Source organism: Cnephaeus nilssonii (assembly GCF_951640355.1).
Source record: "Cnephaeus nilssonii genome assembly, chromosome: 14".
Lineage (NCBI taxonomy): Eukaryota > Metazoa > Chordata > Mammalia > Chiroptera > Vespertilionidae > Cnephaeus > Cnephaeus nilssonii.
The window spans coordinates 72,890,030-72,906,304 of record NC_137085.1 but is presented as its reverse complement, the minus strand read 5'-3'; the positions used below and the strand labels follow the sequence as shown (position 1 = coordinate 72,906,304).

At 48.4% G+C, this 16,275-nt stretch overlaps 1 protein-coding gene across 10 annotated transcripts in view; it reads right to left on the bottom strand.

Annotated features, from left to right (window-relative positions):
- Positions 1–16,275, bottom strand: part of AOPEP (aminopeptidase O (putative)) — a 353,107-nt gene that overhangs the window by 93,093 nt on the left and 243,739 nt on the right. For 6 of the 10 annotated variants that reach the window (XM_079789821.1, XM_079789824.1, XM_079789823.1 and 3 more), the window contains one exon: positions 10,202–10,262. The exons of the other annotated variants lie outside the window; for them this stretch is intronic. In XM_079789821.1, coding sequence (XP_079645947.1) covers positions 10,202–10,262 — 61 coding nt within the window. The remainder of the gene's footprint in view (positions 1–10,201; positions 10,263–16,275) is intronic. 10 annotated transcript variants of the gene reach the window in all.

Sequence of the window (16,275 nt, the reverse complement as noted above, 5' to 3'; positions counted from 1 at the left end):
CATTAAACCCATATGTGCACAGGCCACTATCATCCACCTCCATCCGCTGGACTGAGCCAAACAGACTTCAAAACTAGTGGTTCCAGCTTCCTTTTCCTTCTGTTCAAAGCAGAGCAACAGGTTTATCCTGAATCCACCAAGCAAATACTGGGTTTCTCTCCACAGGTACAAAGACCACCTCGGGGAGAGGAAACACAGTCATGCTCATGGTGCACTGGAGTCTGGTCTCAGACTCCTGTGAGCGAGGTTCCAGTTCTTTCTGGAATCAGGTTTTGGAAGGGAGAGAGAGAGGGCACCACAGGAAAACGCCTCCTGTTTCATCCTGGGCCTTGCGCTGTGAGAGGCCGGCCGTCTGGACAGTGCTGAACAAGAAGCCCACACGGACCTGCAGTACCAACTTCTCTCTGGGAGGATGCACCCCGTCTCTCGTGACTGCCCGGCATGCATGCCACTGAGAAGTCAGTGGGGAAGGCAGGTGCTGGCAGAGACGGCGAGTGACTGACGGCGAGTGACTGTGGCAGCTCCTCGCCATGGCAGGCCTCGCCCCAGTGAGGCCAGAGGCCCGGCGTTGTACCTCTAAGGACGTCTGACAAAGTGTTCAGTCACACAGAGAGTGAGTCCAACCATGGACAAATAGAACCGCCAGATTATTGGGGCCCCAAAAACATAGCACTGTGGCAACTGCGTTTACTGATACAAAAGAACCAAGGATCTCATAGCACATATAATTTGACAAATATAATTTCTCGGGAATTTTCAAAATAAGTAGTCTCCATTTTCTTGAATGACCATTAGATGTAGAATTCCTATAGGCACCGCTGAGACTGAGGATCCTAATGGGCCTTAGAATCATGTTGCTCATATTACCTAACCCAGGCGTCCTCAAACTACGGCCCGCGGGCCACATGCGGGTGTTTTTGCCGTTTTGTTTTTTTACTTCAAAATAAGATATGTGCAGTGTGCATAGGAATTTGTTTATAGTTTTTTTTTTAAACTATAGTCTGGCCCTCCAACGGTCTGAGGGACAGTGAACTGGCCCCCTGTTTAAAAAGTTTGAGGACCCCTGAACCTGTGCTAAAAGATGCCTTCTCGGTGCTCAGAGCTCCAGGGACAGGGCGTCTTACATCATATCAAGTTTCCTCAACTGTGTGACTGCGGCATTTTCCCTGCCAGACTGAAAAGTTTTCCATCATTTGCTTGTGTGGCCTTTGGCCACTTGAAGGTGTCAGCTTGGAAAGAAGTGGCATTTTCCAGACGACATGGTCACCTGCTGTTCTACGTTCCGATCAGGAGCAAGTCTGGGAGCTGGAGCTGATTGCTGCCTATTTCCAGGATACTGTGCCTGGCCGGTACCCGGCTTCTCTGCGCCTCTCCCCGCCACTGCTGCCAGGGATTTTGCCATCTAATGGCTGCTGAGCACTTTCCCCGGAGTAGAAAGAAGAAGACACACAAGGGCTATGAAGGTCACGGGCACCAGAGTGCCACCTGTCAGTACCTCAGGACACAGGCTGCCTGGGAGTTGAAGAGCCCAAGTGCGGCTGGCGATGAATCACGCTGCTCTGGGCGTCTGCGGGGCCGAGCCTGCCCCTCCATGGAGCCAGCAGAGAGGGCAGGGCGGCTACGGAATGGCCAGCTCTCTTTCTCCATACGTTTGAAAAAAATACAGGTGCTTTCAATGACGCCCCTTCGGTGGTGACTCTAAGGCATTATGAACTCAGGTTTTAATTCTACTACCAGCCTTGGATCAGCACCACCCAGTGGGAACACATGCCGGCCACATTTATTCTTTGAAATTTCCTAGCTGCCATGCTTAAACAGTAAGGTACAGCAGCTAAAATTAATGTCAATGATATGTTTTATTGGGCATATAAACATTGGGTTTATGATGTGTCCAAAATATTATGATGTAAGCAATAATTTAAAAATGATTAATGAGATATATTACCTTCATCTTTTTTATTTTTTGTACTAAGTCTTCTAAATCGAATGTGTTCTCACAGTTCATCTCAATTTGGATGCTAAATTTTAATCAGAAATGCTTGGTCTGTATTTGATTTCATGAAATTTACAGCTGAAAAAGTGGATTTCATTCACATACCTACATTACTCCAAACAATAACTGGATTACTAGATTTTAATGTAGATTGAGATTAAATTAAGTCAAAAATTCAACTCTCCAGGTGCACTAGATAGTTTTCAAGTGCTTACTAACCACATGTGGCTTAGTGGCTGCCATGTGGAACAGTGAGTCTGAGTATCAGCCCTGTACATCACAGCAGGTAAGAAGAGGATGAATTGGACACATACATCCCATCCCTCACCCTTGTTTCTGAGGGTGAGGGATGGGATGTATGAGACACATATACAATTTGCAACAATATAAAACAGGATATTATACTTGCTAAATGCAGAGAATGGAAAGCATTCATTCCAAGGAGAGAAAAAGTCACGTACAAAGGAAGGCTGGTGTGGAAGCTCACAAATACCTGTTGACTGGTAATTATGGTTGGGCACATGCTTAGGAGGTAGCGAATGGAGTGTAAAAGGGTACCTTGGGGGCATTTCTGCTGACTGTCTGAAATAGCGGGCCAATGGGCATGTTCACAGGCACTGCTGACTAGGAACAGGCTTCTGGTGAGGACAGGTCTGAGCTGTTGGGGAGACTCGCTTACATTGCCATGATGGAGGGGGACAGCGTGGCAGCTAAAAGACCAATGAGCTCCAGCACTAGTCAGAGCAAACTATGAAAAACTGGGGGAGGCACCAGGAAAGACCATCAGAAAATGAATAAATATGCACATAAGATGATCAAAGAAAGGGAGGAGTCAGAGAGCTCTGGAGCAGTAAAAATACAAAGTGCAGAAGAAAGGCTGGATGGGCAAAGTTATTCCTAATGTATTCACATGTAAAACTTCTAAAAGAAGATTGGAATATACACATATGTGGGTTGGAGTGGTGGAGACCTTTGGCAGAGATAAAAAGAAATAAAAATCTATTTATAGAACTGTCAATTTAGCAGAATGGGCAACTTTCTTAGAAACGTGGGGGGGGGGAAGGGGGCAGGCCTGAGTAAATTAAATTATTACTATTTATTAGAAAGCTTTGCAACTGTTAAAAATTATTGCTCTTGAATTATATTGAGGAATATGGGAAACTACTTAAGATATTTACTTTGTGTTATGCTTTCATTTATTTTTTTAAGAAAAGCTCTAATTCTAAAATCTTGGGAAGTTCCTGAACCACCCCAGTTTTGTTTTTTAAATACATATATTTTTATTTCAGAGAGGAAGGGAGAGGGAGAGAGAGAAGCATCAATGATGAGAGAGAATCATTGATTGGCTGCCTGTACGCCCCCTACTGGGGGTCGAGCCCGCAAGCCTGGGCATGTGCCCTTGACCAGGAATCAAACCCGGGACCTTTCAGTCTGCAGGCCGACGCTCTATCCACTGGGCCAAACCGGCTAGGGCGAACCACCCCGTTTTACATCTAGCCCTTAGGAACACAGAGCAGGGCTGGTGAAGCACAGGGACTCAGTACCAAACCCATTAACCGTAATGGAAACCTCACAGCACACAAACGTTCACCTCCTGATGTTCTTTATGTTCCTTTAAGGTATGCTTTCGTAGGTGACTATTTACTGTAGAATATTAAATGTGAGAATCCTCTTTTTTTAATACAAAGTAAAGTGATCTATAACTTCCCACTTCTAAAATGGGCAAGGTATGGAAGATAGTTTTATTCTTCAGCTAGTTAGCATTCTGGGTAATCAGGCAAACACAACGCTCATCACAACCCAGAGCACAAATGGAATAAAATCTAATATCTTGTGAAATAATTATGACAACACAAGCATAGGAAAGTGATTTTTTTCTGTTATATTTTAAAAATCTAATAATTGCTCTCTTTTAAGGTCACACAACTGACCTATGGTTCATTTTCTAAAAATACTTCCCCCTTCCCCCTTGGCATCCATCAGTTAGTTCTCTGTGAGTCTGTTTCTGTTTTATTTGTTTATTCCTTTGTTTTGTTTTTTTAGATTCCACATATAAGTGAAATCATATGGCGTTTGTCTTTCTGACTTATTTTATAGCACAATACCCTCTATGTCAATCCATGTTGTCAAAAATGGCAAGACTTCATTCTATTTTATGGATGAGTTAATATTCCATTGCATATACACCATATCTTTATCCATTCATCTATTGATGGACACTTAGGTCGCTGCCATATCTTGGCTATTGCAAATAATGTTGTGATGGACATAGAGGTTTTTTATCTTTTAAAATTAGTGTTTAGAGGAGGAACCAAGATGGCGGCAAAGTTAAACAACTAAACTGCCGCCTCGCACAACAATTTCAAAAATACAACTAAAAGACAAAACGCCTACCACCCAGAACCACGGGAAAGCTGGCTGAGTGGTAGATTTACAACAAAGGAGAGAAAGGAGCACAAACGCTGAAAAGCTGAGGTACGGAGGCGCGCGAATCAGGCTGGTGGCGGGCGACTGGGCGCACGGCTTTTCTTCAACCCGAAGGGAGACAAGCTCCCTGTCACTCTGAAATCCAGTTTCTGGGGACACCCGGGGGACCCAGATGCCTACGGGGAGAAGCTGGACTCTCTGCCATCGGGGCAGAAAATGAGACTTTTTGCAGAGGTGCGCCCAGCAAACAGTGTTTACTGCGCTGGAGCACGGGACGCAGGGACTTGGAAACGCGAAAAGGCAAAGACGGCTGACGGCAGCCATGGCCGTTTGCCACGCCCTAGCCTAGTGACGCCCAGAGACCCCGCCCCGCCATGAGACCCCACCCCGCACTTCTACAAACCCGCCCAGGCTCCACATAGCGGCTTTTGCATATAAATGGCCTGTTCTGTGGAAGCTTAACCAAATTAACTGAGCTCCAGTCAGAAGGCTCCAAAACCGCCTAAGCAAAGAGGAGAAAACTAGTTCTTGCTGTAGCTCCTGCTAGGGGGCCTCAGACAGTAGCTGACCTGCACCCCATTGGAGATCCAGACACTAAGGTATCTAGTGGTCGATGTGAGACAATACCAGATTTCAACTACTCTCATAAGGGACACATTCAAGAGGCAGACTCAGTGAGCACCAAAGCCCTACTGGAACAAGTCCTGCCCCATAAACATGTCTCCAGCACAGCAATTCTCCCTATATAGACACAGCGGGTCTTCACAGACAATTGGCCTGGAGGTCAATTCCTCCCAGTGACACCAACAACAATCAAGACTTAACTACAACAAGGCTGTACACACATTACACAAATGGGTACACCAAGAGTGTCCACCTCAGGTAACTGGGAGGCTGACCTGTTGAACCAATAAGACACCTAGTACACAAAGCTACCCAACCAACTCAGGGAAGCAGCAAAAATGAGGAGGCAAGGAAACAGATCCCAAACGAAATAAATGGAGGAGAACAAACAAATGGACATAGAGTTCAAAACCACGGTTATAAGGTTTTTCAAGAATTTCATAGAAAAGGCCGATAAATTTAACGAGACCCTCGAGGATATGAAAAAGGACCAACTAGAAATTAAGCATACACTGACTGAAATAAAAAATATTATACAGAGACCCAACAGCAGACTAGAGGAACGCAAGAATCAAGTCAAAGATTTGGAATACAAAGAGGCAAAGGACACTCCTCCAGAGAAGCAAGAAGAGAAGAGAATTCAGAAAGCTGAAGATAGTGTAAGAAGCCTCTGGGACAACTTCAAGCGTACCAACATCAGAATTATGGGGGTGCCAGAAGAAGAGAGAAAGACACTGAAAACCTATTTGAAGAAATAATGACCGAAAACTTCCCCCACCTGATGAAAGAAATAGACTTACAAGTCCAGGAAGCACACAGAACCCCAAACAAAAGGAATCCAAAGAGGACCACACCAAGACACATCATAATTAAAATGCCAAGGGCAAAAGACAAAGAGAGAATCTTACAAGAAGCAAGAGAAAAACAGTTAGTTACCTACAAGGGAGCACCCATACGATTATCAGCTGATTTCTCAACAGAAACTATGCAGGCCAGATGGGAGTGGCAAGAAATATTCAAAGTGATGAATAGCAAGAACCTACAACCAAGACTACTCTACCCAGCAAAGCTATCATTCAGAATTGAAGGGCAGATAAAGAGCTTCACAGATAAGAAAAAGCTAAAGGAGTTCATCACCACCAAACCAGTATTAGATGAAATGCTGAAAGGTATTCTTTAAAAAGAGGAAAAAGAAGAAAAAAGTAAAGATAAAAATTATGAACAACAAATACATATCTAACAACAAGTGAATCTAAAAGTCAAGTGAATTAAAAATCTGAGGAACAGAATAAACTTTTGAATATAATAGAATCAGAGGCATAGAATGAGAGTGGATTGATAATTCTCAGGGGGAAAGGGGTGTCTGTGTGGGGGGTACGGGAAGAGACTGGACAAAAATAATACACCTATGGATAAGGACAGCGGGGGGGAGGTAAGGGCAGAGGGTGGGGTGGGAATCGGGTGGTGGGGAGATATGGTGGGAAAAAAGGAGAAACAATTGTAATCTGAACAATAAAGATTTATTAAATTTAAGAAAAATAAAAATAAAATAAAATTAGTGTTTATGTTTTCTTTGGATAATATCCAAAAGTGGAATTGCTATATCAAATGGCAGCTTTATTTTTAATAGTTTGAGGAACTTCCATACTGCTTTCTACAGTGGCTGCAACAATTTACAATCCATCAACAGTGCATGAGGGTTCCCTTTTTTCTCCACATTCTCATCAGCACTTGGTATTTGTTGATTTATTGATGACAGCCATTCTGACAGGTGTGAGGTGATACCTCATTGTGGTTTTAATTAGCATTTCCCTCATGATTAGTGACAGTGAGCATCTTTTCATTTGTCTGATGGCCATCTGTATGTCCTCTTTGGAGAAGTGTTTATTCAGGACCTCTGCCCATTTTTTAATTGGATTGGGCTTTTATTAGTGTTAAGTTGTATAAGTTCCTCATATAGTTTGGATATTAACCCCTTACCGGAAGTATCATTGGCAAATATCTTCTCCCATTCAGTGGGTTGTTTTTACATTTTGTTGATTGTTTCCTTTGCTGTGCAAAAACTCTTTAGTTTGATGTAGTCCCATTTGTTTATTATTTTCTTTTGTTGCCCTTGCCCAAAGATCAGTACCCCAAAAGTTATTGCCAGGAATAATGTTGAAGAATTCACTGCCTATTTTTTTCTTCTGGGAGTTTTATGGTTTCAGGTCTTACATTTAAATCTCCTTACATTTAAACTGATTTAAATGAGTTTATTTTTGTATGTGGTAAAAGAATGTGGTCCAAAACTGAACAGATACATGTCCAGTTTTCCCTACACCACTTGCTTCAGGTGTATTTTTAAGTGAAGACTTCCAATTTTATTTTAAAAGAATATGCACCTCCATGCTGTACAGCCTGGACACAGATTTGTGGCAGGAAGATGCGAACTGTGCTCAGCATGGATTCCTCTGGTGGGTGCGACTGAAGGGCCAGGCCTTTGACGCTGTGTATTTTGCTCCTGCTTGAACTTGCTACAGAGGAGATATTATTTTTATTTTTAAAAAGGGAGACAAAGAAAAGAGTAAACTACATATTCATCTCGGAAAAGGACTGAAAGGATTAATTTTAAAAACTATCTCTGGGTCATTTTTATTTTATTGCAAACTTCTTTATATTCCAAAATACATATGTAATACTTCTATAATCAGGGAAAAAAAGCCATGACAGGAAATAATCTGTAATACCAATGGTAGAATCAATTTTAATCTGTTTGCAAACCCAAAGGTTATGGGGTTGGGTGTTCTTTAAGGAGGTGTGGATCCAGTTCCTTTTCCTTCTTTGGGGCTCATGCTTAGTTTTATTGCTGGTGAAGCTATTTCCACATTTTAAAAATGATTTCCATTCAATGTGGCTAGAAAGGAAAATCAAGGCCAACCCCAAGGCACACCTTCCTGAGGAAGACAAAAAGCCACTGTAACCCTCGGAATGAAAACTTCACCAGTGGAACGCGACTCTTTTGTCGCGAGTGACTTCAGTTGCTGGGGGACAGGAATTTTTAATGAGAACAAAGAGCATCGGAGCGATTTCAGGGCTCCGGTTGTCGTTGCAGGCCCAGACGCCCGTAACTTTATATCACAGTGATGGAGACAAAGAACAAGGTGTCCCATTCACCCCAGGCTCCTGCAACCAGAGGGCCCCGCCTTCCAGCGCCTTTCACCGAAGTGGAAAGGAGAAGAACTCCCGAGGAGGCGGGAGGTCATCACCACGAACCGTATAAGTGAGGGCCGAAATGGCAGCGATGAAGAGGCGCCGTCTGGTCACTCACCGGGGGAGATGTGCTCTAAATCAGGGCCCTTTCTGCCGGACGCTATTGTTTTCACCGAACAGTTAAGCACCCAAGGAAATACCAGTTGGGTCTTAAAGACAATTTACAGCTGGGCTGGCCTCCTTGCACCTGGCTGTGTTTTGACAGCAGAGATTCTTGTCTACACAATAAGCTGTCACTAATGCACCTAGACCTTTGGAAGGAACCTGGGGCTCAGAGGCTAATCTCTCCCCTCCAGGGACCCTTCCCCCTTTTAATGAAAAGCAAAACCTCCTGCTGGTGGAGGCCTCAGCCTCTTCAGGGGAAATCAGGAGCCTCCTGAGCGGGAAGGGCAGCCCCCGACAGCCCGAGGCTGGGCCCTGGTTAAGGCCTCTTCCCTGGGGACTAACTGCTGACCTCCACGGACTTGTTTGGATCCGGGAAATTTGGGAGTCTGCTCTCTGAGCTCCCAACTTTTCCCAGCTTAGAATGTCCAGGACCCTGGCAACAGCCGCCCTGGGCGCACTAGGCAGTGGCTTCAGGGGATGCCCCGCCCCCACCACTAAAACAAGGGCAAGCCTGGCTTTTTAGGGTCAGATGGCCTCACCCTGTTTCCCTGAGCTTTTCGTCCTCAGCGAGCAGCCTGGGTTGGAAGGTACCTTCTTAGAAATCAGAGGCTCCTTACAATCAGTAGAGCTGAAAGCACTGCCGTCACAGGACCAGGTGCTGCCTAACCCGCCCCTGCTTTGTTTCGCCTTTGAGGGACTCAGGATTTTAATCTCTTTTTGATTCCAGGAGGATTGGGCCAAACAAACAGCTTTTAACAGGTGGCCCAAGGCAATGCGACTTTGCTAGGAATGAGTTCCTGGCGGCTGGTGGCGGACATTCCGACATTCCCGTGTGGTGGAGCAGCACAAAGATGTGAGGAGAGGGGTGGAAAGGTAATGGAGAACACCCCCTCCTGCTCCTTAATTTCATGGTTCACAGACATTCATTGACATTCAGACACTCCCAAAGGGAAGCTCACATACCAGCCATGAAACCAGAAACGAGCAGGCTAATGGGGCTAACGGGTCCAGGGAGGGTTCTCTCCGCTGTGGGGGTCCACTTCCACCCGGGGGCAGGGCGTACAGGGGGTGCCACGGTGGGCAGCCGGGTGGGAGAGCTCCAGGCCTGCAGGGGCCTCCGGCCAGCCCACCCAGACGCCCCCCTGGGACTCGCCAGGCCCAGGCTCTAGACAGCAGGCCTGGCTGGTGCGGGGCGGCGCTGCCCCAGGCTCGGAGACAGTGAGGAGTTCACAGGCGCAGGTCCCAGTGTCTACGGCAGAAATGCATCTTGCGGGTCATTGGGATGCGGAGCCAGCGAGAGGAAGGGATGCAGAGCTGGAGGAGGGAGCGGAGGGGCAGAGACCGTGATGGAGAAGCCCTGGGAGCAGGTCAGGGGAAGCTGCGGGCGGCCAGCTCACTGGCCACATCCAAAGAACAGAGCTGGAGTCCCAGCTGCAAACCCACCCCGGCGCCGCCACTGCACCCCAAATCCACACCGCACCCCAAATCCACACCGCACCCCAGATCCACACCGCACCCCAGATCCACACCGCACCCCAAATCCACACCGCACCCCAAATCCACATCGCACCCCAGATCCACACCGCACCCCAAATCCACACCGCACGTCGCGGGCGCTCCCATCCCCTCGGCCCAGGGCGGGCAGCATCCTGGTGACAGTGTCAGCTGGGGCAGAGGCTGGGGGCCATCGCCTCCCTGACTCAGGGAGGGGAGCCGCCGCCTCGCCTCGGGTGAGAATTCCTTCCCGTTTCTAACGGGCAAGCACACCCCTGCTCTCCTCCCTCGGGAAGTGGGCCGGCTCACCTGAGGTAGTCCCGGGCTCTCCAGCCAGTCTCGGAAGATGCTTTCCACAGACAAACCCAGCCTTTACAAACAGAAAACAAGAGGCAGAGGGTTAGTAGTTACAGGGCACGGAGGACAGAGGGTCTTTCCAAACATTCGGACACAGGACAGCACGGCTGTCCGAGGAGCCGTTCCCTGAGGAGGAGCCGCCACCGCGCCCTGCACGCGGTCTGCAGTGGAGGATGGGCCTGAACGCCAGCAGCCAGCCCCCGGCCTTTCCTGCCCTTAAGGAACGCCGGGCTGGGCGCCAGAGCGGGGACTGGGCATGTTCACAGACACAGCAGGCACGACCACTTCCTAAGAGGGGCAAAATGAAAGCTGAGCTCTGCGGTCCAGGGTGCGTCCACATGAAGCTGAACTTCACAGTGACAATGAGCGGGGACGAGCGGAAATGCAGGAAGGCACAGATGCTGCCCCCGCCGCCTCCGCCGAGGCCGCGAGCAGCCCTGAGAGGCTCCAATTGGTGGAGTCAGCTGAAATCCTTTTGGTTTCAGCCCACTGACTTGAGTTCTCCCTAAATGCGCTAAGTAATCAGTATACTAGTATTTAGGGTCAATGGACTTTAGCTTGTGTCTCCCTGAAGGCTTAAGCAATTCCTCTCCTGCAGCCCAGGGTCCCGGCTCAGAGAGGCCTCCTGCAGCCCAGGCTGTGTGCCAGCCACATGCTGCCTGTCCTCTGTGCCACAGCACCGAGGTGACTTGTGGCATCATCGGTTTATTTGATTACTGACTTCTACCCGGCTCCTCGCTGCACCGAACTCTCGGAGACCAGGGTCCACGCCTGTTTCACTCACTTCCTAAACCCAGCGCCAAAACAGGTCTTGGCATACAAGAGGATCTCTATTGATATTTTTTATTTGAATGAATGAAAACACATTTCACTGTTGATGCAATAAAAACCATTCCTTTTAAAGGCAATGATCACCTTTCCCACTAAGATACTCCCAAGTTGTTAAGATGTGTATCTTTTTAAAGTTTATATACTATATGCTACATTTTCTCTGTGTGGAAAGATAGGTGCTGCCTGCATTTGTCAGGGTGCTGAAGGCCCAGTGCGCCCCTCACCTCATGGGCAGTGTGGCATCGCAGTGGGAAAGGAAGGGAGGGAGAGAGGAGCTGGCCTGGGTGAATGGGGGGGGGGGGGGGGCGGGGTTGGGGAAGGAGGGGCTGGAGGTACTTTTCCTTCCTCTTCTTCCCCAGAGAGAAGCATGTCACTCGTCCATTTTGTCTCTCCTGGCCAGGGCAAAGGAAGAGGCCCTGGCAGAGGTGACAGAGGGGAGGAGACCATACAGAGAAAGTGCTTTGGATTCATTTTCAAGACGATGCCCGTCTGTGGGACAACAGTCCAGGGAAGGGGAGAGAGCATAAGTGAGTCTGGGGAAGATGGCGACTTCCAGAGCCTGCTGGTCCAGGTTCCCAGACTCTGTGGTGCTCCTGGACACGCCTCCGTAGGAAAGCCGGGGCCACCATCGCTGGGCCTTTCCCCACTGCCTTGTTCTCATTTGACAGCATCAATCTCAGTGTGAATGGCCAAGTCCACTCCGTAAGCTGGGAGAGTGTGGACATGTGTGAACTCTCATGTGCTTGGTGTATGCATGCATGTGCCTTTGTGGGGCACACTCGTGTGTATGGGTGCATGTGTGCAGCCATGCACCTGTGTGAGTGTGTCCACATGCATGGGAGGGATGTAGGGCTGACTGGATGGGAAGAAGCAGCTCTCAGAGCACCTGTGTCGAGATCATGTTCTTTCTGCAGGGAGGGGCGCTGGAAACGCCCTGAACTGGCATAATTGCTCTGCCAGGAGGAAAGTGGGCCGAAGAGGCCACTTCCAGAAGTGTCCAAGGAGCCCTGGGGAGCCTGGTTTGGCTCAGTGGATAGAGCGTCGGCTTGCAGACGGAAGAGTCCCGGGTTCAATTCCGGTCAAGGGCATATGCCCGGGTTGCAGGCTCAATCCCCAGTAGGGGGCCTGCAGGAGGCAGCCACTCAATGATTCTCATTATTGATGTTTCTATCGCTCTCTCCCTCTCCCTCTCTGAAATCAATAAAAATATATTTTAAAGAAAGACGTGTCCAAGGAGACTTAAAGTTATTTTCTTTTTTAAAAATATGTTTTTGATTTTAGAGAGAGAGAAAGGGAGAGATAGAAATATCAATGAGAGAGAAAGAGAAAGAGAGAGAGAGAGAGAGAGAGAGAGAGAGAGAGAGAGATCAGCTGCCTCCTTCACACCCCCTACTGGGGATCGAGCCCAGAACTCCTGCATGTGCCTTGACCAGGAATGGAATCTCCTGGTTCATGGATCAACGCTAAGCCACTGAGCCACACCGGCTGGGCTGAAGTTATTTTCAAGTGAAAAGTGTGAGGCTGGAAGGCAAGATACGTTTTAAAATTTCCATTGAAGACAAGATGCTCGGTGAAGGCCTGCTCTTGTTGGGAATGAATGCAGACCATTGCCACCTTATCCGGCACCCAGGAGGGCATGTCATTGGTTGGGGACCAGTTCCTGCCCCGGGGCTTGAGCAGCTGTGGAGGTTCTGCTGCCTCTACATTGTCTGCCCTGGCTCGGAGGCAAGGCCCAATTCTTCCCTGCCCTTCCTTCACTGGTGCTCCGCTTGGAGGGGCCGTTCACTTGCTGCCTTTCGAGCTAGAGAGGGACACTCCTGTGTCCGGAGCGCTGGGGCCCAAAGCTCTGGCCACCCAACCTGCGAGGCATACTCAGGACATTCGTAGCAAGAGGCTGACGGCCGCGATAAAACGGCATTTTTATACCTGCCTCAACTGGAGCGAAGATGAGAATTTAGAAACAATGTAGAAAAGAGGGTGATGATAAAAGAGGAAAACATGTTAGATCCACATGGAGGTCAAGGGAACTGGGATGAAATATCCTGAAGAGGAGGAGTCTGGGGAGTGACTTCACACCCTTTCCCATGGATTCTACAAGCCCGTACACAGCTGCCGAGCATCCCCAGGGAGGAGTGCGAAAGAGGACGGCGACGTAAATTCCCTTCGGGGAATTTAGCTTGAAGACACTTCTTTAGGGGTGTCCTGGGAGGCTGGGGAGTCGAATGCTGGGTGCCATTACTGAGTGAGGTCCCAGTCCTCAGGGGAGAAGTGAGAACAGGCAGCGCTTTCTCCGTGTGGCAGACACTCGGCGGGGGCCTCCCGGCACGAGGTTCTGTGGAAGGATGAGATGCGAGAGCCCAGGGCAGGCTGTCCGGCAGGGACATATGAGGACATGAGTCAGAATGCTGCCTGTGCTGGTCGAGAGACGGGGGCCCTGCGTGTGTGGGGGAGGCCTGAGCTGCTTGCGGTGGGACAGCTGGAAGGAGGTGCATTAGGAAAGTGTTCTTCAAGAAGGCAAGGCTCCAACCGTCGTGGCGGCTGGCTGCGCCAGTAGAAATGGAAGGGAAGCACAGGCAGGGAAAGCCAGCCCAGTCGGCTGGACTGGCACACAGAGTAAGGTGACAAAGGAAATGGGCGTCCTGTGAGGGCCCTGAGACTGCCCTGGGGCTTTGGCTCCATCGCCGAGGCTCTGAAGCAAGGCTGCAGAATGGCACGAACAGAACAGAGTCGAGGAAGAGTCACCGAGGGAGAAGAGGCTGGAGGCAGGGAGGCCAAAGGGGAAGCTGTGAGAGTGTCCAAATGAGAGGCGATGAGAAGGGGCCTAAATGGAGGTGAGATACTGGGAATGAAAATGGAGGGTGGCGCTGGCGAGTCCTGCTTGGGGGAAGGGGGGTGAAAAATGGAATCAAACAGTGGGCCCCGTCACTCTCTGCAGGGTGACTTTCCATGGCATGTCTAAGCCCATGCATAATCCGTGCTACAGGCTCGAACCTGGACAACTGGCCAGGCCAACTGTGAAGGTTATTTCATGGGAAAATATAAAGACACATTTTGCTTTGCCATGTTTAGTATCTGCATGCACAGATACTATTATACAATGGCACTAAAAACAAAACAAACTCCTCTGTCACGGCCAACAAAAGGTACAAAAGAAATAACTATTGATCTGGTCAAGATGTCAGCATCGATACTAGTAAATGCAGTACTCAGAACCTCCAACAACCATATCAAAATTACAACTAAGTTACAGAACAACCGTCATGCAGAACCACTGAAATCTAGCTGAACAGGAGTCCTATAACTAAGTATATCCAGAAGAAGCCACATCAAGATTATTAGGAGGGGTGGAGACATGGAATGGGCTGGTCCCACACGCACGTGTGATGGTTAAACATTGGGAAGGATATCTCAGCTGCAGAGGTCCCCCTGAGGAGCCAGGACTCCCTGCTCCACATCAGGCTCTCCGGCCCAGGGTTCCAGTGCCTGGAAGAGAAGTCCCCATAACTTCTGGCTGTAAAAACCAGCAGTGATTGTGGCTGAGTGAAATGGAGGGCTGTTGGAGTCCCAGGTGTTCCTCTTAAAGGGCCCACACATGGACTTACTCGCTGACAGACTCACTCTAAGCTCCAACACTGGGGCACCAGGGACATCCAATGAGGAACTGAATTGCTTGGAATCAGGGCAAGAGCTGGGGTGTGCAGTTTTATTCTGGACAGAAGTGCTGGCAGAAGCCATTGATCCTTTGCTGAACCCTCCCCTCAGAGCCAGCAGACAAGCACCATATCTGAGTTTCCATCAACCTGGCTAACATAGTTCTCCCCACCCTAGTGATTCCCTGACACACTGCCCCACCCAACTTGCGGTCTCACCCAAACCCTTTCTAGTGGCTTTTCCATACAAATGTCCTGTCTTGGCTCACGTTGCTGAATTTCCTAAAGTCTTTCAACAAGCAGCATCTGGCCTCTGCCCATCCTATACCTGTTGCTAAGTAGCCCCAGGCTCAGCACTAGTAGCAGCCAGCCTTGGTTTACAACTTGGCCTCTCCCAGGCACCTCCAAGCCCAGCACAAGTAGCAGCCATCTTCAGAACGCTTTGTAGCTCATGCCCAGTGGCCCTTGGCCTGCACCTTCCGGGAGGCCTCAGAGCAGTGCACCCATTGGACAGCTTCATACCACACCGAAGCACCACCAAATCACCTCCACAAGTGACACACTCAAGGGGTGGACTCAGCAGGTACCTGAGCTTCACTGAAGAAAGTTCATGGGGTCAGCCCTTGCATTGCAGATCCTCCACACTAATTGCAGCCATTCTGCAAAGCCAATTGGTCTGGGGGGTGGGGGGAGGGAAATCCCTCCCTTTGACATGCTAACAGCAATCAAGGCTCAACTATAAAAAAGGTGCATATAGTCCACATAGGGGTGCACTTGGAGCGCCCAGCTAGGGTTACTGGGGAGGCTGTGCCACTGGGCCCTGCAGGACACCTACTGCATAAGGCCACTCTACTAAGACCAGGAGATGTAGCAGCTCTATCTAATATATAGAAACATAGGGAGGCAGCCAAAATGAGGAGACAAAGAAACATGTCCCAAATAAAAGAACAGAATAAAATTCCAGAAAAAGAACTAAACAAAATGGAGGCAAGCAACCTACCAGATGCAGCATTCAAAACACTGGTTATAAGGATGCTCAATGAACTTAGAGGAAGAGTAGATGAAATCAGTGAGAACTTCAATAAAGAGATAGGAAATATAAAAATGGAGATAGGAAACATAAATAAGAACCAGTCAGAACTGAAGGACACACTACCTGAAATGAAGAATAGTTTATAGCAGCAGTCGCCAACCTTTCGGACCTCATGGACCACCAGTGGTCCGTGGACCACCAGTTGGTGACCACTGGTTTATAGGGAATCAACAGTAGAGTAGATGAAGCATAGAATCAAATCAACAATTTGGAATATATAAAGAGCAAAAAACACCTAATCAGAACAGCAAAAAGAAAAAAGAATCCAAAAAAATGAGGATAGTTTAAGGAAACTCTGGGACAACTTCAAGCATACAAACATTCGTATCATGGGGGTGCTGCTGGAAAAGAAGAGAAAAAGCAAGAAATTAAAAACCTATTTGAAAAAATAATGATCCCAGCTGGAGTGGCTCAGTTGGTTGAGCATTGTCCTGTGCACCGAAATGTTGCTG